Source organism: Triturus cristatus, chromosome 2_2 (assembly GCF_964204655.1).
Source record: "Triturus cristatus chromosome 2_2, aTriCri1.1, whole genome shotgun sequence".
NCBI classification, from domain to species: domain Eukaryota; kingdom Metazoa; phylum Chordata; class Amphibia; order Caudata; family Salamandridae; genus Triturus; species Triturus cristatus.
The window spans coordinates 716,442,942-716,464,472 of NC_140582.1; the positions used below are offsets into that span (position 1 = coordinate 716,442,942).

The window sequence follows — 21,531 nt, forward strand, 5'->3', positions numbered from 1 at the left end:
GGGGCGGGTCTGGAGAAGTGAAGAAAGCTTCTTGTAGGATGTGAGATGGGCAGCAGTCCATGTGGGACTTTTTTGAGTTTTCTGAGTAGCTTAAAAAGTTATCCCAAGAGATAGGAGGGATTTGTTCAATAAGGGAAGAGTTTTTACAACTAGTAGGGGGGATAGAGAGAGATATGTAGGAGGTGGTCTGAGTCAGACCCCCCACTTGGTCAAACTAGTGAAGATCAGTGGTCTACGTTTATGAGATTGAAAAGAAAACAGCAGATAAGGGTTACCCTTGCAATCAGTCCATGTGGAAACCCTCAGTGAGGACTATAGAAGAGACAAGGTCCAATTATTATACCTCTATTGCTTATGTCAGTGTAATGGCTTTGGATACCACATAGAGACCACTGGCCCTTGAATAAAACCTGGTGAGCATTAGAGGCTAACATAGCTTTGGTATATGCTCACAGGAGGTAATATGAGGACAAAAAAATGTATTTGGCAGCCATGTTATTTTAAGGCCACTTTGCCAGTATTCTGGCTTAAGGCCCTATATATAAGCAAGTATTAGGTTTTATATGTTTTCCCTATGTATTACCATGTTAGTAAAGTAGTAATAGCTGTATTTAAATTTTTAAACATATTTAATTTTGTAAACAAAATTGTGCAGAGTACTGTGGAAATACCTAAAAAAATACCACGCAACTTAAAATATATATATATAAAAAAATAAACATTTCCTAAAAAATACAGTACTATCGCAGTACTCCATAAACTTTATTTAAAAATATGCAAAAACAATAAATTTCTCGTCCCTACCTATTACTACTTTAGTATAATGGTAATATGTAGGGAACGACAATAAAACCTATTACCGATATCTAAGGCACTAACACAGAACACAGCCAAAGTGTGGTAAAAATAATATGGCTGCCTTTTCATTTTCTAAAAACAGGCCTTACCCACTTATATACTGGCTTGTGATCGCCATATACCACAGTATACCACAAGGTTACCGCGGTATACCATGGCCCAAAATATAACTAAGGCCTAGCTGTATTATTGTATTGCCGTACCTTTGCATCACGCATGGTGTCGCATGGGCAGCGCAATACTTAATTCAGATTTACAAAGCAAGGCTGCCATGCGTTACCCTGTATTGACTGGTAAATTTGGAGAAAAGCAAGGCAATGCAATTCTCTGTTTTGTGTTACTCTTCACACCATAACGTACATTGCTGCTAAATTTCACATACATCCGTACACCACTCAATTGTACACCATTACACTATACACCACTCCACTCAATGGTATTTCAGTATACGCCACTCCGGTGTACACCACTCACTCTACATCACTCCACTCATCCCCACTCCACTGTAAGAGACTCCACTCTACGCCACTCTACTTTACACTATTACACTGTATGCAACTTCAGTACACACCACTACACCCTACGCTTACACTGTACGCACCTCCACTCAACGCCACTCCACTCTATTCCACTCCATTGGACTCACATCCACTATACACTATTCCACTCTATGCCATTCCACTTACACCACTCCACTCTACGCTATTCCATGGTATGCCACTTCACTCTACAACACTCCACTGTATGCTATTCCACTGTACGCCACTCCAGTTTATGCCACTCCAGTATATGCACTCCACTGTATGCCACTCCAGTGTACGCTATTCAACTCTATGTCACTCACTGTACTCTAAGCTATTGCACTGTTCACCACTCCACTCTACGCTATTACACTGTGCGCAACTTCAATCTTCCCCACTGTACTGTGAGGCATTCCATTCTATCAGTTAGAGTGGTCGACTACAAATCGGGGGAACCGGGTTCGAGTCTCAGCAACGATGTTCAACATCCTGTGATTCTGAGCAAATCACTTAATCTCCTCGTGCCTAACAAGAACGAATGTGTCCTCATGTAACGCAACTGGTGCTCATGTAAAGCGTTCTGATACCTGATTTCAGGTCAAGTTCGCGCTATATAAAACTTTGAGAAACAAAAACTGTACTCCACTCCATTCTACGCTATTCCATTGGATGTCACTCCACTGTATGCCATTCCACTGTATGCTATTACACTCTATTACACTTAACTGTAAGCCACTTCAATCTACACCACTCCACTTTACCCCACTCCACTCCACACTATATGTTATTAAACTCTAAGACACTCCACTGTATAACACTCCACTGTATAACACTCCAATGTATGCCACTCCACTGTACACCACTACAGGCTATGCTTACTCCACTGTATGCCACTCCACTGTAAGTTACTTCACTATACGCTATTCCATTCTACGCCACCCCACTCCATGCTATTCCACTGTATGACACTCCACTGTATGCTACTCAACTCTATGCCACTCTAGTGTACTCTCCTCCACTCTATATACCTCCACTCTAAAAAACTCTACTACACTCTATGCCACTCTACCAGACTCTACTCTATCCCAGGACACTCCACTGTCCAAATTTGTACTCAATTCTATACCCATACACTCTATTATACAACACTCTACCCCACTTTCCAACACTGTATGACACAGCCCTCCACTCTACAGTATGAGACACCACTCCAATGTATTACAGTTTATTCAATGCACTCTGTTCTACTTTACTCTACACTACGTTATGCCACTCCACTCAACTCTACTCCACTGTACCAGACTTTGCCTCACTCTACACTACTGTACAACAAACCACTCTACACAGCTCCACTGTTTGGCACACTACTGCCAAAGCGCTACGGTGCTTTGTTTTAAAAAAAATACTTGTGTTCTTTAACTTGCAGTATTTTAACTCACTCACTGCACCTCCTGACTCTTCTGGACTCTGCTGCCTGTCACTGAAGCTACCTCTTAGCGGATTCAGTGCGGAGGCAGACTCGAGCCCAAAACATTCCCTGCCGCCATTGACGGCGAGGCCACGCCCACTTTAGGCCACGCCCCCGCCCCTCTTCACCTCCTTAATAAACATGTGCCATCACCGTACGCGCAGCGGACGGGCGCAGCGGGCGCGCCGTTTGCGTGCCGAAGGCGCGCCTAAGGCAAGCCCGTCTGCGCCTGTCATCGCCAAGACATCGCCTCTCGCCTGTCCCCCTGGCCAAATCACATGGGAAGCCTACCACTATGATAGAGAACGCCTTGTTGCCCTGAACCCTGGAAAGAGCTGCGAGACGATATCCGGACATCTTGCTGCGAAAGTGCTCGCTTTAAGATCACGACGGGCCCTCACTTCTCCCTTTCTGGCTTGTACATCTACCGATTCCCCGGACCTACGTCCACATTCATCGATGCTCTTCTTGAAGTGGCGAACACCCTTGTGGTGGGCTCAGCAAACTTTACTATATTAGGAGACCTCAATCTCCATTTCGACCGGATCCAAGACTCCACCATCAAAAACCTTCTGGCTGACCTGTCAGCTCTACAACTCTACCCTCTGATCCAGGACGCTACCCACTCTGCTGGACATATATTAGACCCTGTCTTCACTAACATCCCAGAGACTATAACTGAAGCGCCCAAACCTATGGGATGGACAGACCATTACTTAATTAAATTTATCATTTCGATTAAGGAAATGCTCAATAAGGCTGAGCCCACCCGCCGCCTAAAAAGACCATGGCACAAACTTGCTCCCAAAGACCTGCAGTCCACCCTAGGAGAATTCCATCAAAAGGCACATATAAACATTAATACAACATATGTTGCCTTCCATGACTGGATCACTAAGGGACTAGATGCCCTCATCCCTCTCAAATGGACTAAGGGACGCAGTTCGCCTTCCAACCCATGGTATAACAACACCTTGAAATCCATGCGGAAGGAATGTAAGAAAGCTGAGAGAGTCTGGAGGCGAGAATACAATGACAGTGATAAAGCGCTCTATCTAGCCAAACAAAAATGATACCATAAAGCTATCTGCTCTGCACGCGCTGCCTTCTATGCTGAAGAAATTAACACCAGCCCTAACCCCGCCAAGGTTATTTTCAAACTAGTAGAAGAGCTACAGAGTAACAGATCTCCTCCCTCCAGCATTACTTCTGCACAGCATTGTGAGGACCTTGCCACATTCTTCATTGAAAAAGTGCAAAAAATCTATAGGTCCTTCCCACTGCACTTCGCTACATCGTCCAGCTTCTCTACATCCATCAGCAACGGCACCATGTTGAGGCACATACATGAAGTCTCTCATGAGGACCTTACTAAACTATGCAGAAAGGTCAAATCAGGTTCCCCGGCAGACCCTATGAGACCGACTCATTATGTCGAATCCCTAGACTTTTTCCTGCCTACCCTGGCGTCCATACTGAACCTTTCTTTCTCCTCTGCCAGTGACCCGACTGCCTGGAAACAAGCATGGGTTTCTCCTATCATAAAAAAACCGACCCTTGACCCCTCCAAGCTGGAGAATTTTAGACCCATCTCACTGCTCCCATGGCTGTCCAAACTTGCAGAAGCCCACGTAAACATCATCCTGTCTAAACACATGGATCATAATAACATCCTAGATCCCTCTCAAAATGGGTTTAGGCCGGGCCATAGCACTGAATCTGCCCTCCTAGCCACTTCGGAACATCTCCGGACGATACTTGATGCCGGTCAAAGTGCTGCGCTGATCCTCTTGGACCTCAGCGCCGCCTTTGACACGGTATCTCATAACATTCTTTTACATCGTCTGGATATGGTGGGAATTTCCGGTCTTGCTCTAGAATGGTTCCACTCCTTCTTGACAGACAGAACTTTCCGGGTATCAGCTCCTCCATACCTCTCCCAGCCCCACCCCATCGGACAGGGAGTCCCTCAGGGCTCTGCACTCAGCCCATCCCTTTTTAACATATATGTGCAACCACTTGCGGCAGTGGCTAGAGAATGGGACCTCACACTGGTGTCATACGCTGATGACACACAGCTGGCCATCACTCTCAGCGAAAGCCCATCCACCTCAGCCGCAAGGTACAGAGATGGTCTGGCTGCGGTGGCCCAGTGGATGACAGACAACTGCCTGCAGCTTAATGCAGGCAAGACGGAGGTGCTACTCCTTGGAAAGAACACCAGCCTCTGGAATCAACACTGGTGGCCTTCGTCATTAGGCACCATTCCACCCCCTAAATCCTTGGTTAAAAACCTTGGCGTATGGATGGACTCCTCACTCAATTTTCAGACCCACACAAAAAAAGTAGCGGCCACCTGTGTGGGACTGCTGAGGAGCCTTAATCCTATACTCGGTTTCTTTGACCCCAAGGTTCGCCAAGTGATTGTCCAAGCCACTATTCTCTCTCGCTTGGACTATACCAATGTCTTACTTCTGGGCGCCAACAAAGCAGAGATAGCACGATTGCAACGTGTACAGAACACCGCGGCAAGAGCCTTGGTCGGTCTTCCACGCAGATGCTCAGCCAAAGCCACAATCCGAAAGCTGCACTGGCTTCCCATTGAATTTTGTATCCAGTTTAAAACCCTTATTATGATTTTTAAAATCTTTAAAACTGGACGCCCTGATCTTCTTCGATCACTCCTCTCACCTTATGTGCCTCAGCGTAACCTTCGCTCCTTAGGCCAACATCTGCTGATGGTCCCCCGCACAAAGCTAGCCCGCACTGGTGGACGTTCTTTCAGAGTGCTGGGAGCCAAACTTTGGAACTCCCTGCCAGTCCACATTCGCTCACTGGAAAATTTGTCGGCCTTCCGGAAAGCCGTCAAAACTCACCTATTCCCCTCCCACTAGGTCTCCTAGTTGCTTTCTTTTTTGTCCTCCGCTGAGTTTCCGTGGTTCTTTAGCGCCGGGACGCCTCTCTGCTGGGGCAGCTGTTCGCGCTCTACCAAATTATAACATAACATAGCATAACATACTGCACTCCATGCAACTCCACTCTACAACACTCTAATACACTGAAAGCCACTCTCTGACACTTTACTCCAGTCTATACCCCTACACCCCAGTGTACAACACTGCACTACACTATATGCCACTGTACAACACTCTACTACACTCTGTGCCGCTCTAAGACACTGTAGTCCACTAGACAACACTGTACATAACTCTTTGTATGCCACTGTTCCCCTCTTTATTCCACTGTACTCTATGACACAGTACTCCACTCCATGCCACTCTATTCCGTTGTACTCTATAACTCTGTATGCCAATCCACTCTACTACACTCTACAACCTTGTACTGTACTGTATACACTGCTCCACTCTACAAAACTCTACACAACTGCAACCACTCTACTTTACTGTAGTCTACAACACCTTCCAGTACTGTACGACATGCCACTACACTCTACTGTACAACACGGTATTCCAATTTATGACACTTTACTTGACTGTATGATAAGCCATTCTGCTCTACTGCACTCCATGCCACTATAGTCTATGATACTCCACTACACTCTATGACAATTTACTCAGCTCTATGCTACCCCACTCCACTGTACTCCACTCCACTACATTCCACTCTACTACACTTTAGTCCACCCTACACCACTGTACCGTACTCCTCTCTAAGATGCTACACTGTCCGACACTTCACTCCACTGTATGAAAGTCCACTCTACAACACTGTACTACATTCTATGCCACTCTATGCCACTCAACTCCACTCTACTCCACTCTATACCCACCCACTCTACGCCACTGTACTACACTGCATGACACTTGACGATATGTCACTCCATTCCTCTCTACGATACGCCACTCCACTATATGACACAGCACTCCACTGTCCTCCATTGCACTCTACGACACTCTACTCGACAATACTCAACTCTACGACACTCCACTTCACCCTACTCCACTTCAAAACACTCTACTCCACTCTATGACAGTCTACCACACCCTACTCTTCTGTACGACATGCCAGTCCACTGTACAACTCACTGATCCCCTCACTGATATTTGACTCCACTATATGAGACACCATGCCACCACACTAAAACCTTACTACATTGTACGGCGCACCACTCCCCTCTACTCTACATCACTGTATTCCACTCTACAATATTCCACTCTACGACAATAGACTTTACAACACTCTCCTCCACTGTACTGCACAACACTCCACATAATGACACTCTACTCGACAACACTGTACTCTACAATTTGAAACACATTTCTATTACAAATTGTTTTTAAAACATTGAAATTCAATGAAAAACATAAAGCTTAGGTACAGTTAGGAAAACTTTTTTCCCTATTTACAAACAAAATGTAGACTACACACATTTTAGAAATTCTAAAAGTCATAGTTATAACTTTCATTTACAATTTATCCACCACTTGTAAATTTTTTATAAGTAGTGCACCTCCATGCACATACTTTTTAGCTCGCTAACCAGACAAATCTAACCATTTCTTGCCACTCTATCATGCACTGTGATCTCACAAATAATGACACTCCACTGTACGACACTACACTCTATGAGACTCTCCACCACTCTACTGTAAAACACTACACTCGACAACACTGAACTGCACAATACTCTACCCCACTGAACTCCACTCTATGCAACTACACTTTACAACACTGTACTCCATGACACTACATCCTGACGAGGCGCCCGTCCGCGCCTCGTCAGTGCCTAGGGCCAGGATTCCTGGTCTAAACAATCCAACCATGGCCAATAATCAGTTAGTTTACTCCAGCGCCCAGCTTAAAAATATTGGCCACCCTACTAACATTCCCATCTGTCCTCATCTCCACTCCTGCTCGTTGGAAACCAACATAACCTTCAGCTGTCCCGCATGCTCTTTCTTGCTTAACACCATTAACAGCCACACGACCTCAGGAGATGCCCCGACCCGACAAACCCATTTCAAACAGGAATATATACACGCGGCACTGATAAATTCGCGTTCACTTCCTAAACACAGATATGAAGTAGCAGACTTCATAATCAATTACAAACTAGATATCCTCTTCATATCTGAAACATGGGGAGATCCTTCATCCGGCCCAGATTTCTGTACCGCCTCCCCAGACGGTTTTTGCGTACTACGACAGGACAGAAATTATAAATCAGGGGGTGGTCTGGCGATTATATACCGAGACCGATACTCGGTAAGAATTGAGACTCTCCCCAGTATGACCTGTGAAGCATTAACCTTCTCCATAAAAATTAATAACTCCTATACTTTCAGAGGAGCCCTCTTTTACCGCCCCCCAGGCTCACGATCAGGATTTCTAACCTGCCTAGACAGCCTGTTGGAACCCGTAGCAGGGAAAAAGGACTTCACCATTCTAGGTGATTTTAATCTCCATTTGGAAAATCTTGACGATAAAGACACATCTACCCTACTCACTGAGCTAGAGGCGATTTCACTTCGACAATTGATCACCGGTCCTACACACAGAGCTGGTCACACGTTAGACGGGCTCTTCACAGGTAACATCAACTTATCCATTATTAAAACATTACCCCTGACCTGGACTGATCACAGGGCAGTGTTATTTAACATCCAGGCAAAAAAAACGCCCCTTCATCTATTCCTAGCAGGCCTAAACAGTTTAGAGCCTGGAGTCAAATAAATCAGCAGCTCCTTAACGCTCAACTGTCAGCATCCAACTACGAGCCCACAGCCAGTGCTACACTAGCCTCCTCTAAATACTCCAACTGGCTAAACAATGCATTTAAAGTACTGGTACCCCTCAAAAATCTGTCAAAAAACAGAACCTCTCCTTCAGCACCTTGGTTCTCCGAAATCCTTAGACTAGAAAGGCAACGCTGCAGGAACCTCGAGAGACACTGGCGCAGAGATTATAACATCTCTCATAAAACATGCTATAAAGAGGCAATCCACCAATACAAACAGCTCCTAATCACCGAGAAAAGTAAATATTACACCAATCAAATAGAAGGAGCCCAAGACTCCAATAAGAGTCTCTTTCAAGTAGTTCTTAAACTATCAGGATCTACAGTAAATCGCCTGCCCGCTCCTACCCAAGACCTATGCAATGCCTCTCCACTATATGACACTTTACTCCACTGTACACTACATCACTCCACTCTACTTTACTCCACTCTGTTCCACTCTACAATACTCCACTCTACTACACTAGACTCTATGTGACTCTCCTTCACTTTACTGTATGGCACTCCACTTCATGACACTCCACTGAATGAAACTCCACAGTACGATTTGAAACATATTTTTAATAAAAAATAAAAACCATTAATATACAATGAAAAAAACTAAGATTAAGGATAATTTATAGTTAGAAACACTTTATTTATTCTTATTTTTTCTACATATCCAACTGAAAATACACAAACATTAAAAACTATAAACTTACACACCTCCGAATACAGTCTTGTCACCTCATTCGCCACACTACATTAACTATAACCGAGGTCTTTACTACGCACTGGTTATACCTTTACATACTACATCACATATAGCATGTGACATCATAGCATTCAAAACAACACTTATATTAGCGAGCTGAAAAGAGTGTGTCTGGAGCTGCACTACTTATAATAATTTCAAGGTGATGGAAATTGTGAGCGAAAGTTATAACTATAATTTTAGAATTTCTAAAGTTTGTGTAGTTTACGTTTGGTTTTCTAACTATAACTAAGCTTTAACCTTTATATATATAAATGTGTGTATATATATATATATATATATATATATATATATATATATACATATATATATATTGGGCTAATTTGTTGACTTATATGATGAAAATTTTTAGTGTGTATTGTTGTTATACCTATTACACAATGATGTTAATAGTCGCTATCAAATGGACTATTTCACAAACCCTTTAGGCATGCTTTGGACTACAGAACATAGAACGCCCACTTGGGCTAATATGGTGATTTACATGATTAACGTTTTTAATATGCTTTAATTTAATCATGTTATTTTGGTACATTATTCACGTTAATATGCTATCAATTTCTGCCCACTAGGGCATCTACGCCTCTATCTCAAAGTATGAGTATAAAACTTTATTGATACTTAGACGACATAAATCTCGTAAAATGGATTAATTTTTGTTTGTTTAAACTACTGTCCATAATGAGTGACATAGTAAATGGTAATATGGTATATGTATTTAAAATCCCATATTTGGATCGTAACAACACGTTACTTTATACCATTGCAATATGGCGCCCAGATTTTGTAAGCATACTCTGTCGTCAGTCCCATTTCTATTTTATTGAATGCGCATATGTAAGGAGGACGTGTTTGTATTGTAAACCACACCGTGAACAAGCTTATTGCGAAACGCGTTGGTGTAGGCTACGACTTTGCCTGGATTAAAACTTTGTGAATAGCATTCCTGGGTGTCCTGGATTTCTTTTCGTTACCTTCGAAAAGCTGCGTTTTGAATTTTGGGGCCACCGGAGCCCATCCAGGACCGCCGGACCTGAAGCTCCGCACTTCCGGGATTTGTGGGTGTCATATATATATATATATATATATATATATATCGAATCCTCCTTCCGAAGTACCAGCCGGTACTGCCAAAAGACACGGACACTCGAATGCTGGTTCAGATTTTCATGCTCGGTTTATTATTTCGTAGTTAAAGTTTGGTTCAAAAGTATATATATATATACACACACACACAACCTTACACCTTAAATATGCCTACCTTTCGTTGTTGTAAAGGCATGCATGGTGAAGGCATATTCATGCTAAAGGATGCATGGTAAAGTCATTGCGTGGTAAAGGATGTGTGGTAAAGGAATCCTGTTGTAAAGACAGCAATGTAAAGGCTATCACCTCTTTGACTCTGGTTCTACATTGGATGAGTATAGCTCCATCATTTCAGCGCATTAGACTGAGGCCCTCTGATTAGGAGCCAGGCTGTGAATTCAAATTCCTTTGCAAAATTGTTTTTGCATAAGCAACAGAACTATGAGTTGTGTGGTAATTATTGTGCACTTACAGTCTCCTCTGATATCTTTCGATCAACTTAATGAGATATGTTGGGAGGGATGGTGAAAAAAGAGGCAAAACATGCAGATTTTGGTGCGACAAATATCGTATCCGCATGTTATGCTTCATTCCTGAGGCAAATTCTCATAATGGGAGATATTTACTGACCTCCCTTAAGTTTTCCACAACTCAGAAACAGGCCCTAAGCATATATCCAGTCCTTTGAAGCATGGAGGTCATCCGTCCCAACAGATGACCACCTTACACTGTGCAAGTGGCAAAGCTATAGCAATGAATTTCCTACACTTTCTAGCAGCATCCCGTGTGTATCCCAATTGTAGCAGGTTTACTTAGATTTCTCATAGTAGTCATTGCCTCAAGTGGTCACATATTTGGGACCAATACATCTGAATAACTGTACAGCTGCAGGCAATGTGATAGAAGGTGATAGCAATCCACTCACTCAGCTCTACACCAGTGGCATCAATGATGTATGTACTTATCATTGTTATGCAGCAAAGAAGGAGTACCGTAAATGTACTATATCAATTTGAAATGCATAAGTTTATGCCTGCTATTTGGGAAGCCCATACCACTCTTAAAGTGAACCTTGACAACAGAAGAGGTACACAGCGACTACCAATCACCTCTCTATGGAACAAGCAAACTAACTCAATACTTTGTATGCAAGTTGAAAACTAAATTAATACTTGTAATGTGTGGGATAGGCTGACATAGAATAGTATGGCTGGTGGTGATGTTCTGCCTCTGAATGTCTGTACAGTTAAAACATGTCTACCTGGAAATGCATTCCCCAACACCACCAATGACCTCATTCTGATGTGCCGGTATTCCTGATTAGGGAATAAAGGATCCACAGTAACTGTGGTGTTTTAACTGGAAACTCGATTTGATGGAAAATGGAATCTTTCTGTGGAATACCAACGAAAAATGAGAAATGTCTAGTAAATCCTGGATCCCGAATTGCTAATTTCCCAATAATTACTCATATCTAAGGGGACCATCAGGATCCCAACTTGCATTCCACAGTAACCCTGCCTCTGGAATTACTGATGCCTCCGGGTGTGTGGGGGGAGTTGGAGTTATCAGGGAGATAACGGGCATCATGTGATGAGGACCTTAGAGTGTGGTCGGAAGGATAATAGCCATGGCTTGAAGAGAGGGATCAACATAATGAAATGAGTCATAAGGATGCACAAATCATAGCTAGTGGACCTTCCAGGAAAAATCTAAATTAATCTGGCAAAGCCAGGAATGGAATTAATATGTGAGCCTTTTGACTAGATTATTCACTGGAATTGCGTTGTCAGCTTAGTAAGGGATAACAGCAAATATGATTCTCATTGTGGAACGTCCTTGCCTGGTTTAAGGATGAAGCAAATTTGTAAAATGATCTCCCCTAATGGTTGGGGAGAGCAAGCAGCAGTGACTTCCTCATATTCAGCAATCTCTATCTCAAAATGTCTCCTCAAAGTTAATTACAAGTAAAGCATCATTTTTGAAAATTTCTCTGTTTCTCTTGTGGCACAAAAGATTTCTATGTTGGTTTGAGAATTTATTGTAGGATATTACAAAGTATGGCACTGATCTCTGAAGTAACACATCCAATCTGCTGCTAGTTGATCCTACGCAAATGAGTGCTCAAACATAAAACTGGTTCTTGTACTACGCTAATGTATATTGTGCAGTACAAAGTTCAAAATGGTAGTAAGGGATGACTAGGTAGCACATAGTTGTCTCTTTTGTCCCTGCAAGAAATTAATTCTTGACATATACAGACACAGTTGCATGGTTTTTGTCCATGGTCGTGAGTGGAAGACAAGCTGAAACTGATTTATTGTCTGCATTAGATTTTTTCAGGGCCAGAGTGATGATGGCCAGCTTAAACTTCGAGGTAACTGTTAAGATGTTAATGATACATAGACGAGTGAGGTGATAAATGTGGGATCATGGTTGGTAGATTGAAATAAACAGCTTGTCTGTGATAGGTGATGGTGCTCATGATCTTGGCCTCGTTGGTTTTCTATGTGAACAAACTCCCATTAGTGCTAAAAGCCATGGGACACTTTATGAAGTGTCTGTCTGCGAGGCATATGGCTCGGGGGGGTTCATGTCTTGGATATGGTCATCGACTGATAAGCTGGACTACAGGGTGTTGACTTTGACTCTGATTGTGACATTAAGTTGTTGCACATCTTGTGATAAAGACCTTTCAAGTAAGCTAATGGGTGTGGTGGTGTGGTTGCAGTAGGGAAATCCATAACAGCTATTTGACATATCTACACACTATTTTACCCTTGTTACATTTTATCTATTGGTCCCACCACAACAATTAAAGAAACTTGTGCTTCCCTGTGCAAAGATGAAAGGAACCTTTCAATGAGGTTCAACCTGATTTTCTCATACGTGGGGATTCATGCAGTCTGTGGACGCAGGACTAATGAGTCCTAAGGGCAACCAAATGCGTGCATCACTGTACACCTACAACATCTCACAGGTAGATGTCCATATAAACCAATAGCTGAAAAGCAAACCTTTTTTTCTGAAAAGATTCTTTAACATAATTGCCTTTTGAGAAGATAGGCACATTTTGTTTTACTTTGGCCTTTTGTTTGTACTTGCTGCAACTAACTTATAATGTTCAGTCACTTGAAGGTGCATCTCCTTGCCAAGAAACACTCCTTAAACCCAAGATCTCACAGTCTTATACTGACCATTAGTGCAATCACAGACAAGTTTGAAACAAAAAGCAGAATGTGCTCACACTAGCGGAAAATGCACTCACTGCACACCACATGCCACATATGGTTACCTCGGTGGAGGCTTTTCTCCCAAAATCGAAGAAACCTGGCCTTGTAAGGTTTCTATAATATTTTCATCAGAGTACAACTGCATGGGTGTGTTAAACTGAGCGTGCACAATTTTTACACCCGGTAGCTCCATTTCCATAGGAATGTTAGGGGCGATCTTGGCGGCAACTTTCAGCTCAGATGGGTCAATAGTGCTAACATTACTGATGGTAGAAGGAGTGCTCCGTCCACTGCCGCCATCAAAGCCCGAAGGAGTGCTGCATTCACTGTGTGGTTAGGCAGGTGTGGGCACGGACAGAGGTGGTAACAGTGAAGATGAAGAAAGAGGTGTGAACAGAAAAGAAGAAACAAAGAGAAGAAATCAGCAACCAAAAAGTATCTAAAAACCTAGTGTACCAATTTTTATTGGGAAGAACATGCACATGCTTGCATTCAATAAAAAGCTTAATTGAGTTGTGCTTAGTTTGTTGTCTGTTAGAATCTAGAGAGAAACAAAGGCCCAAGACTTGAACAGTGTACCAACACCCCACATAATGCACTGAAACCGTGTAATAGTCCCAGAGCTCCAGCTGTGAATCTTGGTGTCAGTATAACTGCCAGATGTTGGACCATAATAGCTCTGTGTTTCATTTCTCATAGAATCACTGCAACATCTCACTTCCTCCAGCAGGATTTAGAGAGTAGAAATGGAAATATACCTTACTTACTTATCTACACCTACAAATCCTGATTATTTGTCTACCATATATTGTCTCATGGCTGTTGTAATCCAGAAGTGGGTGTATAGGACCACTCGAAAGGCCTGCTTTGGGGTGGTTCCAGAATTTTGTGGATTGCTGGAAACGTGGGGTAATATGTATCTGGTAATACAATAAATTATTATGTCATAGTCATCTGTTATTGCCTGCCAGAAAGGGCCTATTAGAGTCCATCTCTCAGAGCTTTGATTGCAATTCTTGTTTTACTTCTATTGTTTTCATGGGGTCTTGGAAATAAAGTAGTCTTTTTGCTGAATATTCCCCATACGTTTGGGTGAAGTCCTTTTGCACTATCTAAAGGTTTGTATATCACTATTTTGAGGTCAACAATATCGACCTACAAAAATACATCATTAAGGTAAGGTTACATTTATTATTCTTAACTCAACATCCACTTACCTGGACCTACCATTTGAAATAGTGCTCAGATCAATTTAGTGGACGTGAAATGTTGTCGTGCCATATATCACATGCAATATAGTGGCGGTATACTACTAAACGTTCACTCTGGAAGTGGTTGTATTGCTCAGCAGAACTAAGCAGCTGTTTGCTGCTTTTGATGTAAGTAAGAAATGTGAAGGTTGAGAGGCAGTTGCTTAAATTGAGTTGAAATGTTAAAAACACTGCTAGTTAGAATTCCCAGGTTACCTTCAAGCTGAGACAGGGCTGCTATGGTAACTCTTTCATAAATCCGTTGCTGAATTCTCTGCAGCAGTTATTGAAGAATAAACGAAGTATTTTACCAACATCGCTGTTTCTAGAGATATTTCCTAGGTTTGACGCTCAGTTTGCAAAAAGCTTGCTTAGTTAGGTAAATTTGTTTTGTCAACTCTCTCTAGATTTTTACTGTTTAATAATCCATTTAAATTTTGTATTTGTACCAAGGAGCTCATGTAGGAGAAGATAAAGCGTTCTGCCTTTTAACGATGGTTTTGCAGCAAATGTATACTCGATGAAGTTGACTGCGATACTTTCCTGCTGTGGCGGCGAGGGCTTTTGGTACACATGATCCTGGCTCCTAAGGAAACTAAACATAACTCGGTCTTGACAAACTCCATTAGGACAGGAATTGAACCGTTGTCGCGTATTGTCACCAAATTGTAGACAAATTTAAATAAATGGCCCTTTTTCTATGAGGTATTAAAGAATAGGAGTTGTGTGGATGTCTTGTAGGCAAATCATTCCCAGTGGTGATTCATTTGTGTATCTTGAGTCAATGAGATCCAATGGCTTTGTATTTTATCAAGTAAAGAGGTTGACTCATGGAGTAAACATGCATTATGCAATCTAGGGGATTTTTCCAGGAAATTAGAGACATCTAAACACCGAGGACATGCATTCACATGCATGGCATGTCATCTGATAAACGTTTCTAACCAAATACCCTAAATCAGTAAGCCACACCCAGAATCGAGCAATTTGTGTAACTACAATTTAAATTTGTTATTCCTCAAAAAAGTTATAAGCGTTCCATAAAATAAATGCAAAAAAGGCAGAGATTTAGAAATAGGCAACAACAGAGAAATCAACATAGCGTGAGAGAGCAAGCTAAAAAAGGATTAGCGGGTAACAAAATTCAACAGATGAGACAGCAGCGTAGGGATATCGCATGTCCTTATTAATGACAGACTGGTATGTTTCAATGGAAGTAAATTAGAAACCCAATGCACAGCATGCTGTTGAAGTTAATATATATATATATATAACCTGCTTCGGCCGGGCAGTATGAAGGGTTTAGGCCGAACGTTATGCTTGTGTTCAAAGTAACCCAAGTCCTGTAATGAAAAGGGATTTGAATAAAGCATTTTCTGGTCGATAACATTAAGCACTGCAGTGTCTTGTGGATAAGATAAAGCCATTATATGTTATAAAGATTGCTGGTCACAACTCCCTACAAAAATATTTACAAAGAACTCAGGGCCTCGTGTAGAGTTTGGTTTTGACAGAATGTCAAAATGTGGTGGATATTCGGTCCGCCATATTACAAGTGGCATATTCTAAAATCCACTTGCAATACCGCGGAGAGTACACACGCCACGTTTGTGACGCAGCATCCTGTCTGTCAAACCCTAAATAATCCAGAATCTCAACCGACCATGATTTGTTCCTTGAATTTTTTGACAATGTCAGCAAAAAGTAATTTCCGGCTTTTAGCTGACCGCAGCTTATTAACATTTCTGACTCCAGTGCTACCATTTTGAGAACAAGGGCCTGAAGAGGTGAACATTGACAGAAAGGCAGCCACACCTTACCTGATTGTGAGTGGCAGAAAGGCTGGAGGTAGGAAAGAATAGAAACAACAAGAACTGGACTCGACCGCAAAATAAGATGCATTATTGATTAGCACAAGCGAGAAACATCTGATACTTACATTTGTTCAGCATTGGGAACAAGACCTCTCAGCTGTCCGTGGAGGGCATCTTTTATGTTGCCAGATGAGTAAAGGCCAATGGGGGTGTTATAGGAGGAACTCACTAACTGCCTTTTGTCATCAAGGTTTGCTGCAGCGACAAAAGGCTGCGCCCTTCGGTTGTGCGCTACACCAATGGGCTTGAATTCCTGTACAAAACACACAACGCTACAATGCATGCCAGAGCTAACAATGAAGCAAAACCAAGAACACCAGGTGTTAATACTGGAGCACTGCTATTCACATGAATGCAGCAACGTTTCCAATCTCATTCACATAGGAAGGCCTTTCTGTAAAGCAGTAGTACGTCACTGGTAGTCTCTTTTCACTGTCTATATTTTGATGAACAGCAACGGTTCATTATTTCTTTCAATTAGACCGAGTGTAGGCACAAAAGAGATTAAGGGACTGGGATTTATTTTTAAATTTTGCAAGTTCCAAACATAAGGAAATAAATAGTTTTCTTTGTGAGATAATACAAGAGATTTTTTGTACTATATATAAAAAATAAATTACAACTTGTGATGTAAGAAGTCATTGAAGTAAAATGACGAGTTAGAGGGAAAACTAGGAAAGGAAAGCAGACAACTTGATATTAAGGGAGACATCTTGAAGATTGCACAGCTGCTTTACACTCAGGCCTTAAGTTTTAGGTCAATGTCATGTTATGACAGGCATACAGAGATTTTCCAGGAAATTCTTCATTGTAAATTAGTCATCATTTATGAAAATAAATATTTCATAAACAGTCATCGTAAAACTGTTGAATTTAGAGGGGCGCCTGATCCTAACTGCCAAGAAAGTCTGTGTGCTAAGAAATGGCACACTTCGCTCTGCACATAGCAAGAATCATGCGAGGGACTTTTGAGGCCTTTCACTTTCTTAGTAAACACTAAGGAACTTAGGAGAAACTCAAAACTTATTTCAGTTTAGCACAGGTAAAGATGTGTGGGTTCTATAAGAAAATTTACACTTTGCGTATGTGAAATGAGCATGCAGTTTTCGTATTGGGATGGGTATCACACATTAAAAAAAACACTTCTGTACACTTAGGTCTAGGTGTACAAAGCTTCCCGTTTGCATTTCTTAAATAGCGACTCCGTAAGAAATGCAAAGGATATGTACTACATTTGCGATTCCCTAATAGCGATTTCTACAAAGTAGGAATCCCTATTAGGGAATCGCAAAAGGAAATGCCATTGCATTCCCGTCTATGGTCAAATTAGGAAGTGGTCTGCATTTCCTAAATTGTGATGTCCTAATAGGAAATTGCAATTTAAGAAATGCAAAGCCTAACTGACTGTACAGAATAAGTGTAATGTATCTGAGCGAATGGTTGAATAAACAGAATTAAAAAAAGAAAAAGAAAAAGAAATGCAAAGCCAAGGGTGCCTCTGGTCTTAAGGCTGCACTGGAGGCACCCCAAATTTCCCAGTGCACATGTAGGTGCACATGTGCTCTAGTGGCATATGTGCACTTCATGTCACATTAAAAAATGCACTTTAAAATAAATGTTTTAATTTTGCAAATGATTACCATCGACTTCAAGTCGGTGGTAATAGCATTACCTAAATGCCCGATTCCATTTAGGAAATGCTACATACATCTGCTATAGGAATCGTAAATAGGAAATCCCTATTTGCAATTCCTAAATCGCTGTTGCAATTTGCGATTTCTACAGGGTAGAAATGGCAAATGACGACCGGTTTTGTCCAGTTGTATTTCTGATAATGCCATTTAGCATTTCTTAATGGGCCTATTAGCGATTCGGCCCGTTAAGAAATGCTAAATTGCTTCGGACCTCTGGGCCTTAATGATTTACCATCTACTGGGATGCCCCATGAAACACTCTCAATTATGCATTTATTTTACCCTATTTCTGCTTAGCTAACCTCTCATCTTGTAAACTGCCTTCAATGCAGTATGACCCTGTCACCAAACTCACGGTACAGGAGAAGTGACATCACATGATCAGTGACCCTCAATTATCTGAGAGGAAGTGACTGCGAATAACGCTTGTCCCAAATAAAATAGCGCCATCCCACAACCTAAACCCTAATGACAAGCTGGGAAATAGCACTGTGAAAGTGTACATTACAGAAGATTGGAACAGCATAAATTTGGGTTCCACCTTCTATACATCATTCTTGTGCATTTACATGAAACCTATATATTCAGTGTATGTTTAACCTTATTAACCTGTATGTTTCCTACTGATAACATTGTAGTAGGCCATCACTTTTGAGCACAGTGTTAAGAAATCATATGTAGTTGTACTGAGTTGAATAATAAACAATGTAATTGCATTTATTGAATATATATACACTTTAATAATAATTGTTTGATTGCCAAGGATTATAATACTGCAATGTGCTTCAATGTTGATTCTCAAGTTTACTTAGCTTGTCAGCTGAGAATTGCACACTTTTAAGTTTGCCAGTATTTTGTTTTTCTCTCCTCTGCAGGTGTGTTACCTGGTTTCTCGTTAGTTGGCAAAAAGGTTTATTATTGTGTACTAGACCGCTAGTGAGGCCTGAGAATGGAAAGTTGGCAGCAGACATGGAGGAATGAAGGTGAATGGATCATCCGGTACCTGGGGGTGCTAGGAAGATGCACACCTCAAGGACAAGCAGATGTGCACCTATTTGTGTGCGGATGAAAATGTAGAGGGTTTACTGACTCCCTGCAAATGCCATCATGGGATTAGCTATAGACTGTGGGAGCAAGAAATGGACGTTCTGGAGCCTTCAATTGTGCTTTTAATTAGTGTTCCATAGTTAGTTAGAGCGGACTTTCACCCTGACATTGAAGAGAGGAGATCTCTCTGCTGGGTTTCCCTTGAGTGGAAAGCTTCATGCCAGACACTCTTTTATTTCCTCTGACCTTATGCTGACACATTCTTTCCTTGCCTTTAGAAATCCCCAACTCTCTTTCATTTAAGGAACAGCTCATTTGGATAGTTTGCATTCTTTACATATTGATTGTTACTATTTTGTATATCATAATACTTACATTTAGAGTCCTTCAGCATCTTAATATTCTGCCTGTATTGATATATTTTCTAAACCATTCCCAAGTTTGCTGATTGATGATTTGACTAATGCTCGAAAAATAAACCTTTACAGTTGAATTCCCTCGTCTCTGTCGTTATTGTGAAGCCACGTTGGTTTCACAGTATTTGAAATGTATGACCGATGCTTAACTCCCTCTCAATGCTTCAAGTCGACAACCAAAGGTCCATACTAGGAGTGGGGGATTCTGATTGATGATTTTACCAAGAGCTTGATATTCAAATACCCGATCTCCATCATCATCAAAAAGTGTAACATTAATAAAATAGTACAAGCTGTCACTGACATAGATAAAAAAGCAAATTTAATGTGCCTGGTAAAATATCCTATTTTTTGCAGGCCCAACTGTAACCTCAAAAACAAATCAAAAGGTTTGATTAGCTCCATCCGACATAAGAGCAAAGTGTGTTTTATTGATTTCTCAGTCAGGGTTATTTACTGTTAACAATGAGCTCTTGTTCCTTTCTCTTTTCAATCCAGAGGCTTTCCTAGAATCCGTTGAATGCAGGGATATGCAGAGGGGGATTGACCGTATCTTCTAAAATGGAGATGAGGAGTGCTTTTGTGGTTTCTTTGGGATTGCTCAAGCCTCTTCTCTCTCCAAAACAGCAGCAAGGCTGAAATGTCTTTTGATCACTAGTGGCATTCCTTGCAAACAGCTCCATCGATCTTGCAGGCTCGTATCTCAATGCACTTTCTCCACCCTCCTCACAGCCCTCTACGATAGTGGTAAACTATATCCTTGAGCAGAGTCTTCCCAGCAAAGCCAGCCGCGAATAAATTATTAGCAACTTGTCTGCGACTAACACATGAAAGATGGGTTGAACAACTTAGTGTCCTTGTGAGGGTCCCAACTGAGTCAGGTTTGTGCTTTCAATAAACAAAGGGGAGGAGTGGTACCCAAGAGGGTATTATATTTTTTATGGTACTTCAACTTAGGTGCTAGTAGTTTTCTCTGCCTGCTGATTTGAGTTAGACAATCTGGATTTGTGGAACACATGCAACTTTGCAGCTAGTTTTAGTCCAGATATTAATGGTGTGTTATATACTACAACATGGCAGAGGGCATACTATTTTTCCTTCAAAGGTGGCACTACTGCTCTTCAGCTTCCACCCACAATGTGTGTGAACATTGGTTGCCACCTCGAAACCAGCATAAGCACCGAGCTTTTGGCATGCCTTTCTGGTGCGGGTCTCCAGATAATCTCCAGCACCTGGACACTGCTGCAACCACAAGCTTAGCCAAGATGTGCAACTGCTCGCCATGCATGTCCAGCCAAGTGATGCTCCGATGACCCCGGACGCACCATCCTTACACTGCCAGTTAACAGGTAAGGAAGCATGGGGCAGGGCTTAGATAAATGGCAGACATAACAGAATTTAGATAGCTCTGCCTCCCCTCTCAAAGTCTCTAAACTATATTAGGTGTCTGGGTTTTGGGACACTGGTCAATTGATTCCCTTCTTTGGTAACTTTGACAATGTAATTTTTGATAACTTCTCTTTCTTTAGTGACTGAGAAATCAATATGTTGCTATAAATGCAGAGGTTTGTC

The 21,531-nt window shown here is 41.7% G+C and overlaps 1 protein-coding gene across 2 annotated transcripts in view; it reads right to left on the reverse strand.

Annotated features, from left to right (window-relative positions):
- PDLIM3 (PDZ and LIM domain 3) overlaps nucleotides 1-21,531 on the reverse strand; it is a 125,781-nt gene that overhangs the window by 33,096 nt on the left and 71,154 nt on the right. Inside the window, exons 4-5 of one of the 2 annotated variants that reach the window (XM_085641949.1) lie at nucleotides 16,204-16,271; nucleotides 13,741-14,004 (exon numbers count right to left, since the gene is read on the reverse strand). In XM_085641949.1, the coding sequence (XP_085498075.1) occupies nucleotides 13,741-14,004; nucleotides 16,204-16,271 (332 nt within the window). Of the gene's footprint in view, nucleotides 1-13,740; nucleotides 14,005-16,203; nucleotides 16,272-16,867; nucleotides 17,056-21,531 lie in introns of both variants that reach the window. The other variant, XM_085641950.1, reaches the window with a different exon arrangement.